The sequence below is a fragment of the Chrysochloris asiatica genome, unplaced genomic scaffold, assembly GCF_000296735.1.
Source record: "Chrysochloris asiatica unplaced genomic scaffold, ChrAsi1.0 scaffold00041, whole genome shotgun sequence".
NCBI lineage: Eukaryota > Metazoa > Chordata > Mammalia > Afrosoricida > Chrysochloridae > Chrysochloris > Chrysochloris asiatica.
The window spans coordinates 15,537,406-15,557,332 of record NW_006408559.1 but is presented as its reverse complement, the minus strand read 5'-3'; the positions used below and the strand labels follow the sequence as shown (position 1 = coordinate 15,557,332).

Below are 19,927 nucleotides of genomic sequence, written 5' to 3'. Positions count from 1 at the left end.
GTTGTTATGGGTCAGAATTGACTCAATGGCACTTTACAACAACACCTTTGCAGTGCGGTTGAAACTTTGTTTCTCATAGTGTGGACATTTTATCAGGAAGGACCAGTCTCTGGGGAAGGGCATCGTGTTTGGTAAAAAAGAGTCAGCAAGCAAGAGGAGGATCCTTGGTGAGACAGACTGTCTGTCACCGGGGCAGCGACAATGGGCTCAAACATAGCAATTGTGAAGGGTCACCCAGGACCTGACAGTGACGTCTCATTAGGTTTTACATGGGTTGCTATGAGTTAGAACAGGTTCAACAACACCTATCATATTTACAGCAGACTCTGTCACACAGCTCCTTCCACAGTAATGCTGGGCAGCAAACATCCCCCACACACGGTGGCTTAAACCAGTAAGCATTTGTTTTTGCTCGTGACTCTGTGAATCCTGGCTGAGTAGCACAGATGCTAGTCTTTTGTCAGATATATAATTGACAAATACGTTCTGCCAATCTGTAACTTCTCTTTTCAGCCTGGGCTTTACACAGAACAAATATTTTAAATTTTGACGTGGAAATCATTCTTAGAAGGTTCTTAGTGATAGGAGATATGCACTTAAATGAAAACCACACAAAGCAGAGTGAGATTCCTGAAGTCTGAAAGTTTGTGCAGAATAACTAGTAAGGAATCCTGCTGTGGCTCTGTGGGTTAGTGAGCTGGACGGCAAGGTCACTTTGAGTCACAAGATTGGTGGTTCAAACTCACCAGCCGCTCCTTGGAAACACTATACAGGGTTTATATAGGTCGGAACCAACTCGACGGCACGCAACAACAACAACAAACATTATCTGGAGTCCTGATGTGGGGCTGTAGGATAAGCACTGAATTGCTAACCACAAGGTCGGCAGTTCAAACACACCAGCCACGCCTCGAAAACCCTATACAGCGTTGCTATGAGTAGGAACCCACTCAAAGGCACTTAGCAACAACAACAAAGCATTATCTAGGTCAACCTGCATGGTTGTTCTTTCCAAACTGAGAACTCTCAAACATCAGTTATGTCCCACTGTGAACCCAGCCCATCACCACTTCACAGAGAAGCAAAGCATTCAAGTATTCGAGTGCCTTGGATGATGACAAGAATTGGACAATATGGAGAAAATGGTGACAAACATCTCTGTTGATGGCAATGACGAAAGTAGATGCAGAGAGGCATACGATTTTGCAAGAATGTTTTGCAAGGGGCTGGAATGGCTACAGAGGTGTCGTGGAATGTTATGCAGGTAGTGGAGAGACACAGAATGAGCTCACATTGGGAACTGTGCTTTAGAAAGACTCTTCTGCCATCACTAGTAGACTAAATGTCAGCCTTTTGCTGCAACGAGAAGGTGGTAATCACATCTCAGTTTGTCAGGGAGACTGGTGTGTGATCATCTGAACATAGTTGACACGTTAGGAGGCTGTTGACCACGACAGTTGTTATAGGATAGTCACTGTGAGCAATTTTGTCTTGTATTTGTCTCTGTAGGATCAGCACTGGACTTAACTCTAAGGTGGGCAATTCAATCCCACCAGCTCCTCCTTGGAAACCTTATACAGGGTTGCCATGAGTCAGAACCAACTCAACTGTACTTAACAACAACAAGGAGCTCTGGTGGTATGGTGGGTTATCATTGGGCTGCTAACTGTAAGGTTAGCAGTTGAAATCTACCAGCTGCTCTGCAAGAGAAATAGGAGGCTTTCTATTCCTGTAAAGATTTACAGTTTAGAAATCCTATGCAGAGTCTCTGTGAGTTCAAGCTGACTCAACAGCACACAACCACCCTCACCATGCATTCAGTTATTGCACATGGATTCCACGATTACCTTCCCTGTCTAATACATAGTGTTAGTGTTGGTTATTGTTGTTGTTAATTGCTGCCAAGTCACTCTGACTCAGTGGTTGTCAAGAATCAGCTGGTGGGGTTGAACTGCCGACCTTGACGTTAGCAGTCCAGTGCTTGTCCTATAATGCCACACCAGAACTCCATTGAAGCATAGTGCATAGCTGATACTCCCTAATTATTTCTGGAATGAATGGATGCCTAGCTCTCCTGGTCCCAAAGGTTTCCAAAGAGCTGCTGCTGAGTTCAAACTGCCAACCTTGTGGTTCAAACCGACTTTGCTGTCAAGCACAGTATCCTGCAGCACCACACCAGGATTCTAGAAAACTCTAGGGAACAGTTCTGTTGTCACATGGAGTCGCCATGAGTCACCATGTATCAGAATCGACTAGATGGAACCCAACAACAGCCATCTTAACGGAAGCAGATCACCAAGTCTTTCTTCTGTGGGGCCAGGGGCTGGGTTTGAACCACCAACCTTTAGGTTAACGGTTGAGCACAAACCATGTGTGCCACACAACCTCGAAAGAAAGTGCCAAGTGCTGTGGAATAAAACCAACCAAGCCAGAGGGGAGCAGAGGGGCTAAGAGAACTGGGGGTAGGAACGGTAGGAGGTTCGTTGTACTAAATGGAGGGAGTGACCTGAGCAGGCCCCATCAGAAGATGAGATTTGTGCAGAGACTTGCAGATGTTAAGGAAGTAGGGTGAGGAGAGGTCTCACAGAAGGCCAGTCTAGGCTGAGGGAACAGTCAGAGTCAAGGTCCTGGGGTAGATGGGTGTCTTTGAGGAATGACCTGAAAACCAGTGGCATTGGGGCGAAAGAAGCAACAGGGAGACTTGTGGGGGGATGGGAGGAACAGTGTGGGGTGAGGAGAGCAAGGAGGGACTGGACAGTCTGGACACAGCCATGAAAATGACCAAAGCGGGAAGACAGCAAAACCCACAGTGGGGGTGATTCATGCTCATTTTAATGTGCTGACCGTGGAGCTCACAGACACCCTCTGAACACTCAGTGAGGAATACTGTAATTCCACTTCTACACCAGCTTCTCCACAGAACGTTCTGGGCTGATGCTCTCTGTCCTGTCATGTCCTGATCCCCTCATTTCTGGGGAAGAGGGCCTGGGATGTGAGAGTGTGGGTGGGGAGGAGGAGCCCGAGGGTTTCTGCTCAGGGAGGAGGTGACAGTGCGACACTGTGTCTAAGCTGCTGGCACAGAGGTACACAGCCGAGTCCCCCAGCTCTGTGGACTTGATCTTCAGGGTGGAGGATGACCCGTCCGGCATATCAGCAGAGAACCGACCCTTGATGGTGTCTGCCTGCTCTATGACAGCACGGTTCTGGTAGAAAATCAGCAACTCCAGGCCCTGTGCTGATGTCTGTCTGTACCAGAAAAGGGTTGTGTGTCCAGAAATGGGTTCACATCTCAGGGTCACCTCGTGTCCCGTCTCTGCCACCTTGTGCCTGGGTGTTTGGGTGACTCCTGCATCCGTGTGCTCTATAGAAGACAGAATTGTGGAGCAGAATAAGGAAAACTCAGGGAGCCCAAACCAAGGCGCTAGGCATGAGAAGGCTGTGTGTTCTGAGGACTTACTCACTGGCTGTCAGGAAGCCCAGAACCATGCAGCAGAGAACCCGGGCACTCATGGTCAGTGGGGAGGAGAGGACAGGTGTGGATGACCCCAACCAAGATCCTTGCAGACATGAGCAGGGAAGGGAGTTGGGGACCTTTTATCCCCACGAGGTACACAGGTCAGTGACATCACTAAATGAGTGATGCCTGACTTGTCAGCTTCTAAGGCCACCCCCGTAGGAGGTGCACAGGACTGAGACCTAGTATGATTGGTCTGAGGCACGTACACCAGCTCCCATGGGCTGTTTAGACAACATCCCTTGTCACCAGCAATTTCCATGCTGATGCCATGGGCATCTTGATCGCCCAGTATTGACACTGTTGTCTTACTGTGAGACTTCACTGGGGGTGGCCATTCTCTTCTTCCCATGGACCCATACATAGGCTCAAAATCACCCACGGAGTAGGGAAGAATAAAGATGCCCAGTATGTTGAAGGGGCCTCAGCGGTGGGGGAACAGGTGTCCTGAGGACTCAAGAGATGGGGCTCTTTCTTCTCAGGGAATGACCTCCTGTGCTATCTGTCCAGAGTCCAGTGTCCTCCACAAGAAACAAGCTGGGAGTGACTTGTTATGTGGATTTGCTCTGGCGTGGATTTGAATTCTGTGCTCACCCTAGAAAACACCTGGACTTTTCCCTCTGAAAGGGGCGGTAGGAAGCCACAAGACCACTTCCTCCCATCATGGAGGTTCTGGAGAGATGAGACAAGACTCTGTTTCTTGGGTTAGTCAAGTAAATTCTTCGTCATCAGAGAAGAAAATCTATCTGAGCCTCTATTAGTGCTGTTGGCACAGGTGTGTGCGGCTGAATCCTCTGCACCTGGGAACATGTGCCTATTTCAATGCCCATTTTTAAAAGTAAATATTGTGCAGGCTGGCTTGTGTCACCAGAGGGGCCTGTGTCCCTATGAGTTCTGTTGGACCCAGAACATAAACGGGTCACCATAGCTTTGTCTATAGGAAGGTCATTCACTGTGTGTTCTTCTCCTGTTACAAGCAGAATGACCCCCTTTCTCCCAAAGATGTGTGTGTCCTAATCCTCAGATACTGTAAAGGTGTTAAACTCCAAGACAAGTTCAGTGTGCAGATGAAATCACGGTTGCTAATCAGCTGACCTCAAATATGGACATCATCCTGAATTTTCTAGGTGGGCCTGATCACATGGGACCTCAAATGTGGAAGAAAAAGGCAGAATCAGAGTGAGGCAGGGGGAGAAAGATTTCACAGGCTATCGCTGGTAATAAAGATGGAGGAGACACCATTTCTAGAAGATGGAAAAGGTAAGGGAACAGGAAGAAGGGCAGCCTTACTGACTTCTTGATCAATTGATTGTAACCCAACTCATTGGGTTCCATTTTGGATCTTTGACCTCCAGAACTGCAGGAAAACCAACATGTGTTGTCTGAAGCCACCATGTTTGTGGTGCTCCGTTACAGCAGACACAGGAAACACGTTCCGTCGGGGAGAGTACCCATGGGACCTGGGGTGAAAGAGGCAGAAGCCAGATACACCTCTAGTGGGACAGACGCACAATGGTGTGGAAAGTGCTGGAAATCACACCAAGGAAGCCCAGGCACACATCTCCCCCATAGCACACCTATTTCCAGGTCACCCAGGGGTCCGAGGTGGGTGGCAAAGGCAGAACTCGAGAGTGCATCTTCCCACAGAGAGCCAACAATACTGGGGGAGAAGATTGCCTCACTGTCCACCTGGGTGTGCTGGCGGCATCTCTCTGACTGTGTCCGGGGACCCACTGAGATTATTGGGCCAGTGCCTCTGTGTCCCCCTGCTCTGCTCGCAGTAAGGAAGGTGAGCTCAGACTCTCACTCCCATTTGCTTCTCTACCCTCCCCAGCCCGGCTCCTAGATCTCCACCTCACATTATGAGTGAACTCAGAGGCATGCCTAGTGCATGCAGTCCTGAGCCCAACCCAAGCTCATCCCAGAACCAAGTCCAACTGTGCAGTGACGGAGTAGAAAGAACTGGGTCTCCAAGTCCCTCTTTTGTGGTCATCATCCGAGACATCTACAAGGCAAAGGCCTAAATTCTGGCAAGATGAGACCCAGAGTTTCCCTCAATGTCTTGTTGCAGAGAGCTCCTTCAGCCTCTCCCCCATGAGCCCTGGATGACTGTGGGGCCACAGTATCTCCTAGCAGCCAGTGGAAGTCCTAGCAAAAATGAGGTCTCTTGCTAAGGTATGAGGGGAGGTATGGTCTCTTCAAGGAGCCCTGGTGGAAGAGTGGATTAAGCGTTGGGTTGCTAAACCAAAGGTCAGCAGTTCGAACACACCAGGTGCTCCACAGGGGGAAGACGAGGCTGTCTACCCCCATAAGGATTTTGCAGTCTCAGAAGCCCTGTGGTGTGTACTACTCTGTCCTTTGGGTTGCTATGACTGAGAATTGACTAGATGGTTCTTTTCAAGGAGACTTGGTTGAGCAATGGTTCAAGTGCTCAGTCTCTAACCAATAGGTCAGCGGTCTGAACCCACCAATTACTTCTTGGGAGAAAGATGTGACAATCTGCTTCTGTAAAGATCACATCCTTGGAAATCCCATTGGGCAGTTCTACTCTGTCCTATAGGGCCACAATGAGTTGGAATTGGTCTTTTCACTGAGTACAAGGACATGAGTCTTATGACCTGTTGGTATTACAGGGTCAGTAAAGAACATCCATCCATCTTGTTGTGGGCTAAGATGGAGCTACCTGAGAGAGACACCCTACAGGTGGAGATTGCAGTGCTAGCTATGATGCTGATGGGCTGCAAGGCTTAGACATGAAGACCAATGGGCTAATGCCATGCTGCATCAGAGTGCACCCAGTCCTTCTCCCCTCCAAACTGCTACCAGCCTGTGAGGGCAAGGAGCTCCCCACCATTCTCACTGCATGATGAGAAAGCCAGAGAGTCCACCTCCTCTCTAGGGATCCAGGAATCCAATGACGACAAAGAGCACAAACTCATCAACCAAGCACAGACTCATCAATCACCTCCTACGGAGAAGATGACGTAGGAATAGGATGACTAGGACAGGTAGCGAGATTCCACCAGATAGGGGGTGTGGAGTAAAGTGTTGTCCCAGGAGACTGGAGTTCATGGGAAAAATTATGAATCACGTTGACAGTTGTTGTTGAGTGCCATCGAGCCAGTTCTGACTCCTAACTTCCCTGTATAGGGTTTCTGAGGAGTGGATGGTGGGTAGTTTAATTATATTTCAGTGATTATCCTACTGTGCCACACCAGGACTCTTGCTGTTGGTAAGAGCCTTTGAGTCAGTTCCGACTCATAGCATGGGGTTCAGTAGAGTAGCTGGAAGGTTTGAACTGCCAGCCGTTCAGTGAGCTGTGATTAGCAGTCCAGTGCTTATACTACAGAGCCACACCAGGACATCAAGGACTACGCTATTAGCTGCCATCGAGTCAGGCCCTGATTCATGAGGCGCCCATACACCATGGCAGGAAACAGTGCCCAGTGCTGCATCCTCCCCATGAGGACCTGTGGATCTCACTGTTGGAATTCATTAAGTTTCCACTGGCTGATTCTCAGCACAGATTGACAAGCCTTTCTCCTCACTTTGTCTTAGTCTGGAAGTTCCGCTACTTAAGTGTCATGGCAACACCAAGCCTCCACTGATAGGTGGGTTGTAGCTGTACATGAAGCGTGTAAGTGTGGAATTTAACCAGGGTCTCCTGATGAAACAGAGGTACATGTGTTCTCTAGGTGATCCAGGTATCTCAGGTGACTCCAGATGGTTTATAACACCTTCCCCGCCCTCCCTTCTACCCTCAACACTTGTCAGAAGCAATAGAAAATCCTTTCCGGAAAAAGAAGTATTCATCCCAAATGTAAAGTTATTTCAGCAAATAGAGTATCTGGCACAAAGTCAAAGACAATCAGGCTCCTAAAGAAAAAGGCAAACACCGTTACTAAGAAGCAGCATGAAGAGAAAATCAACGAAAACCAGTTCCACAAAGACTCCAGGGGCTGGAATGATCAGGCAGACTTGACAGCAACTGTGTTTCCTGTGTTCAGGGAAATACACAATAATTGTGAGAAATGTCATCAGGGAACTAACTATTAGCAGATTGCCAAAGAAACCAAATAAACATTCTGGCAAGGAGATGATGAATGGTTGTGTTCATCTAGGACCGAGACTTTGTCACAAGAGGTAAATGTGTGGAGGGAGATATGGGTGTAGGAGTTGAGCTACGTAATAGGTGAATTCACATCCACGATGGTTTGCAGTCTAGGTTGGATAAGTAGGGAGTGAAGCCAGGCAGGACTGACTGACAATGACAATGCCTTCAGGAGACTCCAACCATTGCTTTCAAGTGATGTCTAGTGTTGTCTTAGAGAATGCAGCTAAGAGTAGAGGCTGTGGAAACCAAGTGTGTATGAGGTGCCCATACACCATGGCAGGAAACAGTGCCCAGTGCTGCATCCTCCCCATGAGGACCTGTGGATCTCACTGTTGGAATTCATAAAGTTTCCACTGGCTGATTCTCAGCAATCAATGATTTCTTTGTTGTTGTTGCAATGGAGTGGCACCAATTCACGGTGACCATAGGTTTTGCAGAATGAAATGTTTCCTGGGTCGACACCATCTTGTCAATTGCTGATACATTTCAGTCCGTTTTTGTGGCTGTTGTGTTAGTCCATCTATTAAGGGTTTCACTTGTGTTTGCTGACCCTCCATTCTGCCAAACGTCCCTTTCTAGTGGTTGGTCTTTCTTGATGACATGTCCAAAGTAGGCAAGTCACAGTCTCACCACCTGCCTCTAAGGAACATTTTGGTTGATTTTCTTCTAAGGTTTGTTTGGTCTTCTGGAAGTCCATAGTACATTCCACATTCTTCACCAACATTACAATTCAAATGCATCAATTCTTCTTCTGTCTTCTTTTTTCATTGCTTACCTTTGGAGCTCTAGTAGCATAGTGATTACGAGTCAGGCTGGTAATCTTATGGTCAGCAGTTCGAAACTACCAGCAGTTCCATAGGAGAAAGATGAGGCTTTTTGCTCATGTAAAGATTTACAGCCTCTGATAACCCTATACAAGTTCTCTATGAGTTGGAACTGACTCCACAGCACACCACCACCACCACCTTTGCATGTATATAAGGTGATTGAAAAGATCCCGGCCAAGGTCAGGGACACCTGTCATCATCAGAAGTTCTTACTAAGGAATTATTTTAATGCACAAAAACAGACAGTTGGAAATGCTGTTGTTGAATCTCTGGAGATCCCCATGCTGGCAAGGGCTTTTGAGGGTAGCTCCTCAGGACCTCGTGAGTACAAAGCAAACTCAGATCTTCTAACTGTCCTTTTTGTGTGGTGCTGAAGCTACTATGCAGCGCTGTGGCCTCACTGCTGGCGCAGAAGTACACAGATGTCTGTGAGGTGGCAGCTGAGCCCAACGTGAGAAGCAAGTGCTCTGTGTTTGGTCTGGAGGCATTGTATCCATCGGGGAAGTCACCGTTGTTGGTCATTTTGGTACCCACGGAGTTGTACACCAGCCTCAGCCCCAGTCCCGGGTCTTGTCGGTACCAGTACATGTAGTTGTGGTTCATGTCCTGAGTGCATTGTAAAACCACTTTCTCTCCTATCTTTGTGATCTGGTGCCTCGGGGTCTGGGTGATGCCAGCATCCGTGTGCCCTGCAACAGACAGCAGAAAAGGCAGGAGAGGGGCTTGTATGGAGGCTGTGGAAGTTCCAGGGGAGGAGGTACACCTGTGATTGTGACTCACCTGCCCAGAGGACACAAAAGACCACAGGTAAGAGGATCTGGAAACCCATCCCAGTGCAGGGCAGGAGCTCGTGGCTCCAGATGCTCAGTGAAGACACTCAGTGATGTCATGGTCTCCCACAGGTGTTGGGCTGTGCAGCTAGACAACCACACACCTCCACACAGGAAGGAAACAAGTACACAAGGCAGCTCAGAATGGGAGCATCTGTAATTCCATTCACAAAGACATTTGTAAGTGGGCATGCCCTGCCCCTGACTTTTAAGAAGGTACTGTTTCTCTGTGCATATTTAAACTCTGCGGTGAAACAATTCCTCATTTGTATTAAAGTCTTTGTTGCTGTTAAGTGCCGTTGAGTTGGTTCCAACCCATAACAACCATGTATAGGGTTTCCAAGGAGTTTCCAAGGTGAGCTTGAACCGTTGGCCTTACAGTTTAAACCAACTTTGCAGTCCAGTGCGTTAACCCACAATGCCACACCAGAACTCTGTTTAAGTCCTTAGGTGGCTGAAAAAAATTATATGGGGGCAGCGTCCTCTGACCTGTGACTTAACAAAGGGGAAGGAGACTTATGGTCAGCATCAGCCCAAGGCTAATTCTTATGAGGCTGAGGTCAAACATGTCTCCACGGTCTAACGTTCTTACCAAGTCTGAAACCAGCTATCCCTCCTAACGTACTCTCTCATTCTCAGCCAAGTTGGGTAATCCATGAGAATGATCACACAGAACTCAGAAAATACTCATGATTATGGAGTTTGCCAGGGCAGTTAACAGGTTACAACTTAGGATCAGACTCAGTTTTCAGGTCAGGACAGCCTCTTCTCTATTGTGTCCACAGGCGAGCCTCTGTTTGATCCTGTGTTCTTTGGCTTGGCATCTATCTTTCTTAGACAATGTGACAAAGCTCTTTTAAGGCTGCTCATAAATGCCCAAAGGGCACTCCTTTCCACTGTAAGCCTTTGTCCATAGGCACGCAGGCTCTAACTCAGTGGGTCAGCAAACCTAGTTCCCTAATTAAGTGCCTTGAAGCACCCTACTCCACAAATGAGACTCCTGCCCTAAGGATTGACTCGATTTGCTCCATGGATGGAGGGATCCCACTGCTCTGGCTCTTGGTTCTGCTGCTTCTCTGGTGTCCCATGGTTCTGTCCCTGAGCTGAAGAGAGTCAGTGTGAGGACCTCAGCATCTAAAGGACGTGCTCCACTGCTGCTTCTTCTTCCTCGATGGTGGTGAGACCCCCTTTCCTGTGTATGAGATTGCTCATTTTATATCCATGTTGGAGTTCCTAGATTTTACTAACCCAATGGACCCTGTTATCACTCACAATGGAATCTTATAATCCTGTCAGCATCTTCTCACACCTTCTCTTACCCAGACCCATCAGAAAAAAGGCATTTGATGGGAGTTACAAAAACTATGAGTAGAAGAGCCACATGAAGTAATTCACTGCATTGCTATGGTGAAAACAGTTAAGCACTCAACCACTAAGAGAGTCTGACAGTTTAATCCCACCCAGAGCACCGGTAGCGTAGTGGTTACGAGTCGGGCTGCCAACCTCAAGGTCAGCAGTTCAAAACTACCAGCGGTTCCATGGGAAAAAGATGAGGCATTCTGCTCCCGTAAAGATTTATAGCCTCGGAAACCCTGTGCAGGGTCACTATGATTCGGAACCGACTCCATGGTACTTAAGAACAACAAGAACACCTTAGAAGACAAGCCCAGAGATCTGTTATGAAAGCTTATGGCTTTGAAACCTCAATGGAGCAGATCTGCACATGTGGGGTTGCCATGTGCCAGAGTCAACTCATTGGCAACTAACAACATCAACAACATATTGTTTTCAACTTTTCCTAGTATGTATGGAGTGTAGGGAAGATGCTCATGGACATCCTGGTGACTTCTACAATTGGTCTTATCAAAATTCTTGTACGAATGAGCAACTTTTACCAGTTTTCCCCCTCGCCCAGATTCTGGATTGCTGGTGTCAGCCTACAACAACCTGGTGGATCAAAGAGCCAGCAGGACATTCAGGAGGTTTTCAGAGTGGTGGGGTTATTAGAAAGTAGAGATTCATTTGTGCATCTCCATCAGTTCTCAGAACCCACCCTCCATGGTTGGTTACGGTGGGCTTTCCTGGGCCACCACCTCCTTTGTTGGAGATGAGATTGAGGTTGCAGAGTATTGGACAACCTGAGTCCTTGTGACTGTGTTTTTTGTGAGGAAAAGAGACTTTTTCTGTCTTTCTTTTATTTTTGTGTGTGAATTAAGAAAAGGTTTACAGAGCAGATCTGTTTTCCATTCAGCAATCCATGCATATATCATTGATTGCAAACCATAATAACTCTTCTCTCACTTTCTCACTGTTTCCATCCCTCTTTCTTTCCTACCCCTTCCTGCCTTCCTAACTTTGTCCTTGGGTAAATGCTGCCCTTTTGATCTCAAATGATTGATTGTTTTAAGGTATGCATACCTCACTAGTGTTATTGTTCCCTTGTGCATTGTTTGGCTGAAAATCAAGCCATGTGGGTGAGTTCAGTTACAGACCTGAAGGGGAACTTCTTAGCCATAGTCTCAAGGGTTCCACCAGTCTCTATCCAACCAGTAAGGTTGGTCTTTTTTAACTTTAATTTTTTATGATTTATACTTTTGTTCCACATGTTGTGATGGGAACAATTCACAGAGAACCTCCTGATCAGTGGGAAATGCTCTGTTTCTATTCAGAAGGTAATGGCTCCACCAAATGTGAGCATATCAGCTGAGTCGTAAGTTTGCTGTAAATTTACAGGGAGTCAACAGCAGCCGTCGTTGCAGTTTCATGTAGCGGTTATAGCTTAGTCATAGATGTTTCTGTAATATACTAATACAACTTTGCAAAAGGGAGACTGTTGGCTCTCAAATCATCTAGTTGGTTAATGTTTGGTCATGTCATCTTGCTGTTGTGAGCTGCTGTCGAGTTGATTTTGACTCATGGTGACCCCGTGTGTGACAGTAGAAGTGTCCTGTAGGGTTTTCCTGACTACAGCTCCTCAGAAACCCTATACAAGGTCAATATGAGTTGGTTCTGACTCAATGGCATTTAGCACAAACAACAACAATCTTTATAGAAGATCACCAAGACTTTCATCTAGGGAGGCCCTGGGTGGGTGTGAATTGCCAACCTTTTGCTTAGCAGTTGAGTGCTTAACAGTTTGCACCAACTAGTGATGCTATTCTTAAAGATAAGTCTAGTTTCCCATATTCCAAGGATTAATATATATATATATATGGTAGTTATTCCAGAAATTAACCAATGAGCAGCAACTATCATAGTTAAACTTTAATAGATTTTATGGATAAAATGTCAGAAATTTAAAATTTACTCTCATGGTTTATATGTTGTACTCTATATAGTTGTTGTTGTTGTTAAGAGACATGGAGTCGGTTCTGATTCATAGTAACCCTGTATATGGTTTCTGAGGAGCTGCTGGTGAGTTTGAACCACCGACCTTGCAGTTCAAACCAACCTTGAGGTCGAGTGCTTATCCTCCAGCGCTATACCAGGACTCCATACTAGGGGTGCTACATATGGTCTCTTGGAAACCCACTGCCATTGAATCAATTCTGACTCCATGACAGAATAGACCTGCCCCATGGAGTTTCCAAGGCTGAAATCTTTAGGGAAGCCGACGGCCTTATCTTTGTCTCACTAAGTGATGGGGGGGGGGGGGTTTAAACCACTGACTCTGGTTGCTAAGTGCTTTAACTGCAGCACCACAAGAACTCCTTCTCTTAGCAACAGACATCCCTAAACACCCTTCGACACTCTCATAATTGTAAGAGCTGGGAGCCTTGAATCTCCATTTCCCAGACCCCCTGATGGCATATTTCTGCAAACAAATTTGCCATCGAGTCAGTGTTGACTCACAGAGACCCTATATAGGATTTCTGAGGATCAGCTGGTGGGTTTGAACTTCCAACCTTGTGGTTAGCAGCTCAGTGCTTATCCTACAGCGCCACACCAGGACTCCTCAATCAGCTACCTTGGGGGAAATGTGGAAGACAGCATGCACAGCAGCAGATAGGTGCTTTGCAAGGACCTCTGGACACTACCCTGTGAGTTACCTACATGGTGGCTGCAGGTCCACTCTGACCCTCAGCTGTGTTCTCTAGATCCTGACCTGGGTAGCTGTAGCAGCTCCAGGATTCTGTGACTAAGCTTGGTAAGATGGAAGTCAGCAAAAAAGAGGAAGACCCCCAACAACATGGATTGATAGAGTGGCAACTACAACGGGCCCAAAGGTAACAGTTATGAGGATGACACATGACTGGACAGTGCTGTTTTCTGTGGTGCCTGAAGTTTCTATGAGTCAGAAGTGACTCCAAGGCACCTAACAACAAGGACAAAGTGGTGAGCCTGAGCAGACTGCAGCCTCCCCAGCCACTTCCTTGTATGGGCTCATCGTGCCTGCAATCCCAGGGGGCTCCTGTTTTCTTGGCTGAATCTCCTGGGCAGCTCCCTGAGTTTCTTCACCCTGGATCGGGGCAATGCCATGGTCTTGCTCCACATGAAGCTACGATGAGGCAGAGGAGAACATTTCCTACTGGGTCATAGCTAAGGACAAACATGGCTCTCTGGTCCTGAAAGTCAAGGTTAATAAGCAGCAGTAACGTCACCTCACAAGACACAATCATCCACACCTGTTCAGCCAGTCTCAACATGAGACAAGTCTGCTCATTGCATCTTACTGGCCAGACTAGGAACCCAATGGACTTTAGGAAACCTTGGTTTTGGAGCCTGGAGACCTAGGCTGGGTTCCTGGCTCTAATATTTGTAAATATGGAATCTCAGGAGTGCCCATAAGACAGCTTGCCATCTGTAAAGTGGCTGGAGATGTCTCCATCCACAAAGTGCACACTATTGTGTTCTTCCTTGCACACCCACTCTCTCCTACAGGGTGGGTGTTCGTGCCATTTACTAGGATCGCAGAGGACTCTGGCTAAGTTCTATGAGCAGAAAGTGCTGGAGAAAGACCACAATACCACACAAGCTCTCCCCTCGTATCTCCAGGGGAGGCAGGAGGTTTGGGCACAGGGTGGTAGTGACTTTGCAGGGCTGTGGTCGATACTGCTGGCACACAGGAAAACGGACGAGTCGCCCTGCTCCAGGGAGGTCAGGTTCAGCTCTGAGCTGTAGTTAGAGAACTGTTTGCCTGAGAACCGGTCCGGGATGTCCCCTTTGTTTCTCTCCATCTTCTCAAAGTACTCAATGAGGAACTGAAGGCCCTGCCCCTGGGACTGCTGGTACCAGAACACACTGCGGTGCCCAGTGTCAGGGTAGCATTGCAGACTGGCTCGTCCCCCCTTTCCTGCAATGAAGTATCTGGGGTACTGGACAACGCCAGCGACCATGTGACCTGTGAGAAAAGGTAAACATGGGGGTGCCTGACAGTCAGCAGCAACCAGGACCCATGGATTCAGGGGGTTCCACACAAACCCAGGACTCACCTGCCCCCAGGAGACTCAGAACCACCCAGGAGAGGAGCCGGGAGCCCCTGGAGGGGGTGAGCATCTTCACTCAGAGCTTCCAGAGAGCGGCTTTGTCCTGCGTTTCCTTTGACCAGAGCTAGTCTGTGGTCCTGCCTTCTGACGTCACTGTCCTCTCGGGGGTCCCAAGCACAGCTCTATCCCCACGACAGCACAGACTCACTGGCTCCGGGTCCTCTCCTCTGTCCAGCTCCTCCTGCAGAGTCAGACAGTAACCATCCCCACACCCTCACGGATCTCTCTCTGAGGCCATTGGTCCTTTGGCACCTGGCGTGGTTACCGGGGCGGTCCCTGGAAGGTTCCTCTTGTTCCACCAAATGCAGGCTCTGGCGCTCCCTCCTAGAGGTGGTGGCAAAGGTGCCTCAGATGCTGTCAGTGGATGCAAGAAGCCTGCCCCAGGTACCCCTGCCATAGCTCCCCTCACCCAGCTTCTCTTGCAGGGCTGTCAGCCTCTCACACAGGAGCCACAGCGCCCCCAGGCGGCCAGCGGTGCAGCCACAGGAGGCCCATTTGATGCCTGCTGTCTCCAGCGGTGCACCCTTCCTGAGCGAGAGCGAGGCATGAAGCAAAACTTACCGCGAAAACAAACTCGAAATCTCATCAATTAGAGTTCTATGCGGGAAGGTACTAGTAGGTCACTAGCTGCCAGCTGCCCTGGAAAGAACCGGAGTCCGGACAACATCTCTGTCTTTAACCGACAGTGATTCCTGCAGAGGGCGGATCATCAGTTCAGAAACCTTGTGTTCCCTCACAGATCTCCGTTCCGTGAACACTCACTAGCTCAACTCTTGCTCTACTTTATGGATTTGTTGTTGTTGTTGTTGTTGTTAGGTGCCATCAAGTCGCTTCTGTTTCATAGAGGCTCCATCTATGCACAGCGGAATGAAGCGCAATCCCATCCTGTGCCATCCTCACAATTCTTAGGTTTGCCACCATTGTTACTGGCATTATGTCAATTCAGCTTGTTGGGGGCTCTTCCTCCACTTTACCAAGCATGAGGTCCTACTCCAGAGATTGATCGGTCCCTCCTAATAATGTGTCCAAAGTACAATAGATGAAGTCTTGCCTTCTCCTCTTCTGAGGAGCATTCTGGCTGGACTTTGTCCAACACAGATTTGTTTGTTCTTCTAGAAGCCCATGGTAATGTTAATCTTCTTCAACACCATAACTCAATTGCATCAATTGTTCTAATGGTCTTCCTTATTCACTGTCCAACTTTCACATGTAAATAAGGCAATGAAAAACGTAATGGATTGTGTCAGGTAGCCTTAGTCCTGAAACTGACATCTTTGCTCTTGAACACTTTAAAGAGGTCATTTGCAGCAGATTTGCCTAATGCAATAAGTCATTTGATTTCCTGACTGCTGCTTCCAGGAGTGTTGATTATGGATCCAAGCAAATTAAAGTCTTTGACAACTTCAAACTTTTCTACTTTTATCATGATGCTACTTATTGGTCCAGTTTTTAGGATTTTTGTTTTCCTTACACTGAGGTGCAATCCATACTGAAGACTGTGGTCTTTGATCTTCATCAGTAAGTGCTTCAAGTCATCAGCAAGCAAAGTTATGTCATCTGCATATCACAGGTTGCTAATGAATCTTCCTCCTACCCTGATGCCCCATACATCTTCATATGATCCATCTTCTGGATTATTTTCTCAACATATAGATTGGATAAGTATGGTGAAATAATACAATGCTGACACACAGCTTTCCTGATTTTAAACCATTTAATAGCCCATTATTTTCTTTGAACAACTGCCTTTTGCTCTATATACAGATCCCCCATGAACACAATTAAGTGTTTGGGAATACCCATTCTTCACAATGTTATTCACAGTTTGTTATGATCTACATAGTTGAATGCCTTTGCGTAATTAATAAAGCACAAGCAACCATCTTTCTGGTATTCTCTGCTTTCAGCCAAGATCCATCTGATGTCAGTGATGATAGCCCGTGTTTTATATCCTTTTCTGAATACAGTGTGAATTTCTGTCTTCTCCCTGCCCATGTATTGCTGCAATCATTTAAAAAATTATCTTCAGCAAAATTTTAGTTGCATGTGATATTAACGTTATTGTTCAATAATGTCCGTATTCCACTGGGTCATTTTTGTTTGGAATGGGCACAAATATGGATCTCTTCCAATTGGTTAGCTGGGGAGCTGTCTTCCAAATTTCTTGGCGTAGATAAATGAGCACCTCCAGTGCTGAATCAGTTTGCTGAAACATTGAAATTTGTGTTCTGTCAATTCCTGGATTCTTGTTTTCACACATATCTCTTGAAATGATTGAATATTGACAAATTCTTTTTGGAACAATGGCTGTGTATTTCTTTCATCTTCTTTTGATGTTTACAGGATTATTCAATATTTTACCCATAGAATCCTTCAATAATGCATATTAAGGTTTGAATTTTTAAAGTTCTTTCAGCTTAACAAATGCTGAGCCTGGTCTTCCCTTTTCATTTTCTATCTCCAGGTCTTTGTACATCTCATTATAATATTTGATATCTGTCTTCTGGAGCTTCCCTTTGAAATTTTTGGTGCACCTCTTTTGCTTAATTTCTTCCAGTCACTCTAACTCCTTTATGCTCAAGAGAAAGTTTCCGAGTTTTTTCGGACATCCACTTTGGTCTTTTGTTTCTTTCCTGTCATTTTAATGACCCTTTTCATTCTTCACATTGATGTCATCCCACAATTCTTCTAGTGTCTGGTCATTAGTATCTAATGCAACAAATCTGTTCTTGAGATGACCTCTAAATTCAGGTGGTATATATTCAAGGTATATGTTGACTCTCGTGGACATGTTTTAATTTTCTTCAGCTTCACCTAAACTTGTACTGAGCAACTGATGGTCTGTTTCACAGTCAGCCCCTGACCTTGTTCTGGCTTATAATAGTGAGCTTCTTCATTGTCTTTTTCCACAGATGTAGTCAATTTAAATCCTGTGTATTCAACCTTGTGAGGTCCAAGGGTATAGTCACCTTTTATGCTATTGAAAAAGGGTCTTGACAATATATAAGTTATTGGGTTAGCAAAAGTCTATCATGTGATCTCCAGCATCATTACTATCAACAAGGTCATAGTTTCCAACTATGGATCCTTCTTTGTTTCTAGTTTTCATGTTCCAGTCACCAGTAAGTATCAATGCATCTTGTTTGCAAATTTGATAAATTTCAGGCTGAATAAATTAGTATAATTTATTCAATTTCATCATCACTGGTTTTACTGGTTGGTGAGTAAATTTGAATATTAGTGGTATTAATCTTCTTCGTTGGCATTTGGATATTATCCTATTACTGACAGTGTTATATCTCAAGATAGATCTTGAAATATTCTTTTTGACAATGAATTCTTCTTCAATTTGTCATTCTGGGCATAGTAAACCATATGATTGTCTGATTACAAATTACCAACATCAGCCCATTTCAGCTTGTGAATGCTTATATAGCGATCTTTATTTGTTCCATTTCATCTTGACAAATTTCAGTTTTCCTAGATTCATACTTTGTACATTCCACATTCTGATTATTAATGGATGTTTGCAACTGTTTCTTCTCATTTCAAGTTGTGTCCTATCAGCAAATGAAGGTCCTGAAAGCTTACTTCCTCCACATTATCCACAGTAGAGGTCAACTCTTCTCTTAGGAGACCATTCTTCCCCAGTCACATTGTGAGTGCCTTCCAACCTGAGGGATTCTTTGATTGGCACTCTATCTGGCACGGTTCTACTGTTATTAGTTTGTCAGTGGGTAAACATTCTGAAGTGGGCTGTGTCTTCTTCGTCCTACTCTGTCTCAGTCCAGAAGCTCGGCTGAAACCAGTCCACCATGGTGATCCTCTTGGATTTTAAAATATTGGTGCCATAGTTTCCAGCATCACAGCAACACACAAATCACCACAGTACAACCACCCGACAGATGAATGGTGGTCTGTATGGAGTCACCTACCATTCTAGGTTTGGTTTGTAGAAGAGAATGTTAAGTATTTCAATTACTAAGGAAATGTGCAAGGACTTAGAGTTAGAAAACCAAAACAGAAGAACATGACTGGCATTTTTCAAGTTTAAAGAACTAAAGAAAACATTCAGGTCTCCACTTACAGTATTGAAGGATTCTATAGGCAAAATGGATTCTTGGTGTGACACTATAAGATCAGCACTGGGCTGCAAACCACAAGGTTGGCAGTTCAATCCCATCAGCTGCTCCTTGGAAACCCTATATAGGGTCATTGAGCCAGAACAGACTTGACATCACTTAATAACAACAACAAATGGGCAAAACATTGAACGATGCAGAAAGTATCAAAAGAAGATGGAAGGAATATACATAGTCACTATACCAAAAAGAAATAGTCAATGTTTAACCATTTTAAGAGGTATAATATAATCAAGAACCGATGGTACTGAAGGAAGAAGTCCAAGCTGTACTGAAGACAATAGTGGAAAACAAGCCTTCAGGAATTAATGGAATGCAAACTGAAATATTTCAACAAATGGATGTAGGACTGGAGGCACTCACTCATATATGCCAAAGAATTTAGAAGATAACTACCTGGTCAATCAATTTGAAGAGATCCAAATTTGTGACCATTCCAAAGAGAGACGACCCAATGGAATGTTGAAATCATTGAATAGTATCATTAATAGCACATGCAAGTAAAGTTTTGTTGAAGATAATTTTTTAAAACTACTACAACAGTACATCGACAGGGAACTGCCAGAAATTTAAGTGTATTCAGAAGAGGATGTGGAACAAGGGGTATCATTGTTGACATCAGATAGCTCTTGGCTGAAAAAATATAAAGATGTTTCCCTATGCTTTGTTGACTGTGCAAAGACTTTTGACTGTCTTAACAAGCTATGAATAACTTTGCAAAGAATAGGTATTCCTAAACACTTAATTGTGCTCATGAGGATTTTGTACATGCACCAAGAGACAGTCATCTGAACAGAACAGGGGACTACTGAATGGTTAAAACCAGGAAAGTGCACCATGGGTATATTTTTTCCACCATACTTGTTTAATGTTTCTGCTGAGCACCAGTTCAAAATTAGCAGAATGCCTCTTAAGCAGTATGATGGGAAAGGGGGGAGGGTAGCTGTAATGGTTAGGGTTCTGTGTCAACTTGACTAGTCCAGGATTTCTAGAGATTTGGCAGTTGGGATGTGC

General features: G+C 45.7%; 1 protein-coding gene and 2 gene segments (V, D, J or C); all 3 read right to left on the bottom strand.

The window, feature by feature from the left end:
* Positions 1-2,900: 2,900 nt before the first annotated feature.
* LOC102812128 lies at positions 2,901-9,284 on the bottom strand. The gene is made up of 3 exons (XM_006861267.1): positions 9,236-9,284; positions 8,808-9,144; positions 2,901-3,246 (listed from the first exon to the last, which is right to left on the bottom strand). The coding sequence occupies exons 1-3, from the start codon at positions 9,282-9,284 to the stop codon at positions 2,901-2,903; spliced, it is 732 nt and encodes a 243-aa protein (XP_006861329.1).
* A 4,384-nt stretch (positions 9,285-13,668) lies between these two features.
* LOC102811739 lies at positions 13,669-14,781 on the bottom strand. The segment is given in 3 exon segments: positions 13,669-13,783; positions 14,317-14,626; positions 14,718-14,781. Coding segments are annotated over 3 exon segments (489 nt in total).
* A 54-nt stretch (positions 14,782-14,835) lies between these two features.
* Positions 14,836-19,927, bottom strand: part of LOC102811350 — a 9,667-nt gene continuing 4,575 nt past the window's right edge. Inside the window, 3 exon segments of the V gene segment in view lie at positions 14,836-14,952; positions 15,037-15,095; positions 15,181-15,299. Coding sequence covers positions 14,836-14,952; positions 15,037-15,095; positions 15,181-15,299 — 295 coding nt within the window.

Bases quoted from the DNA above. Each gene is read 5' to 3' on its own strand.
- LOC102812128 (XM_006861267.1), bottom strand. From the start codon at position 9,284: ATGGGTTTCCAGATCCTCTTACCTGTGGTCTTTTGTGTCCTCTGGGCA. The intron at 9,145-9,235 runs GTGAGTCACAAT...TGTCTGTTGCAG, and splicing joins CTTTTGTGTCCTCTGGGCAG to GGCACACGGATGCTGGCATC. The intron at 3,247-8,807 runs GTTAGAAGATCT...TTTCTGGTACAG, and splicing joins AGCACCACACAAAAAGGACA to ACAGACATCAGCACAGGGCC.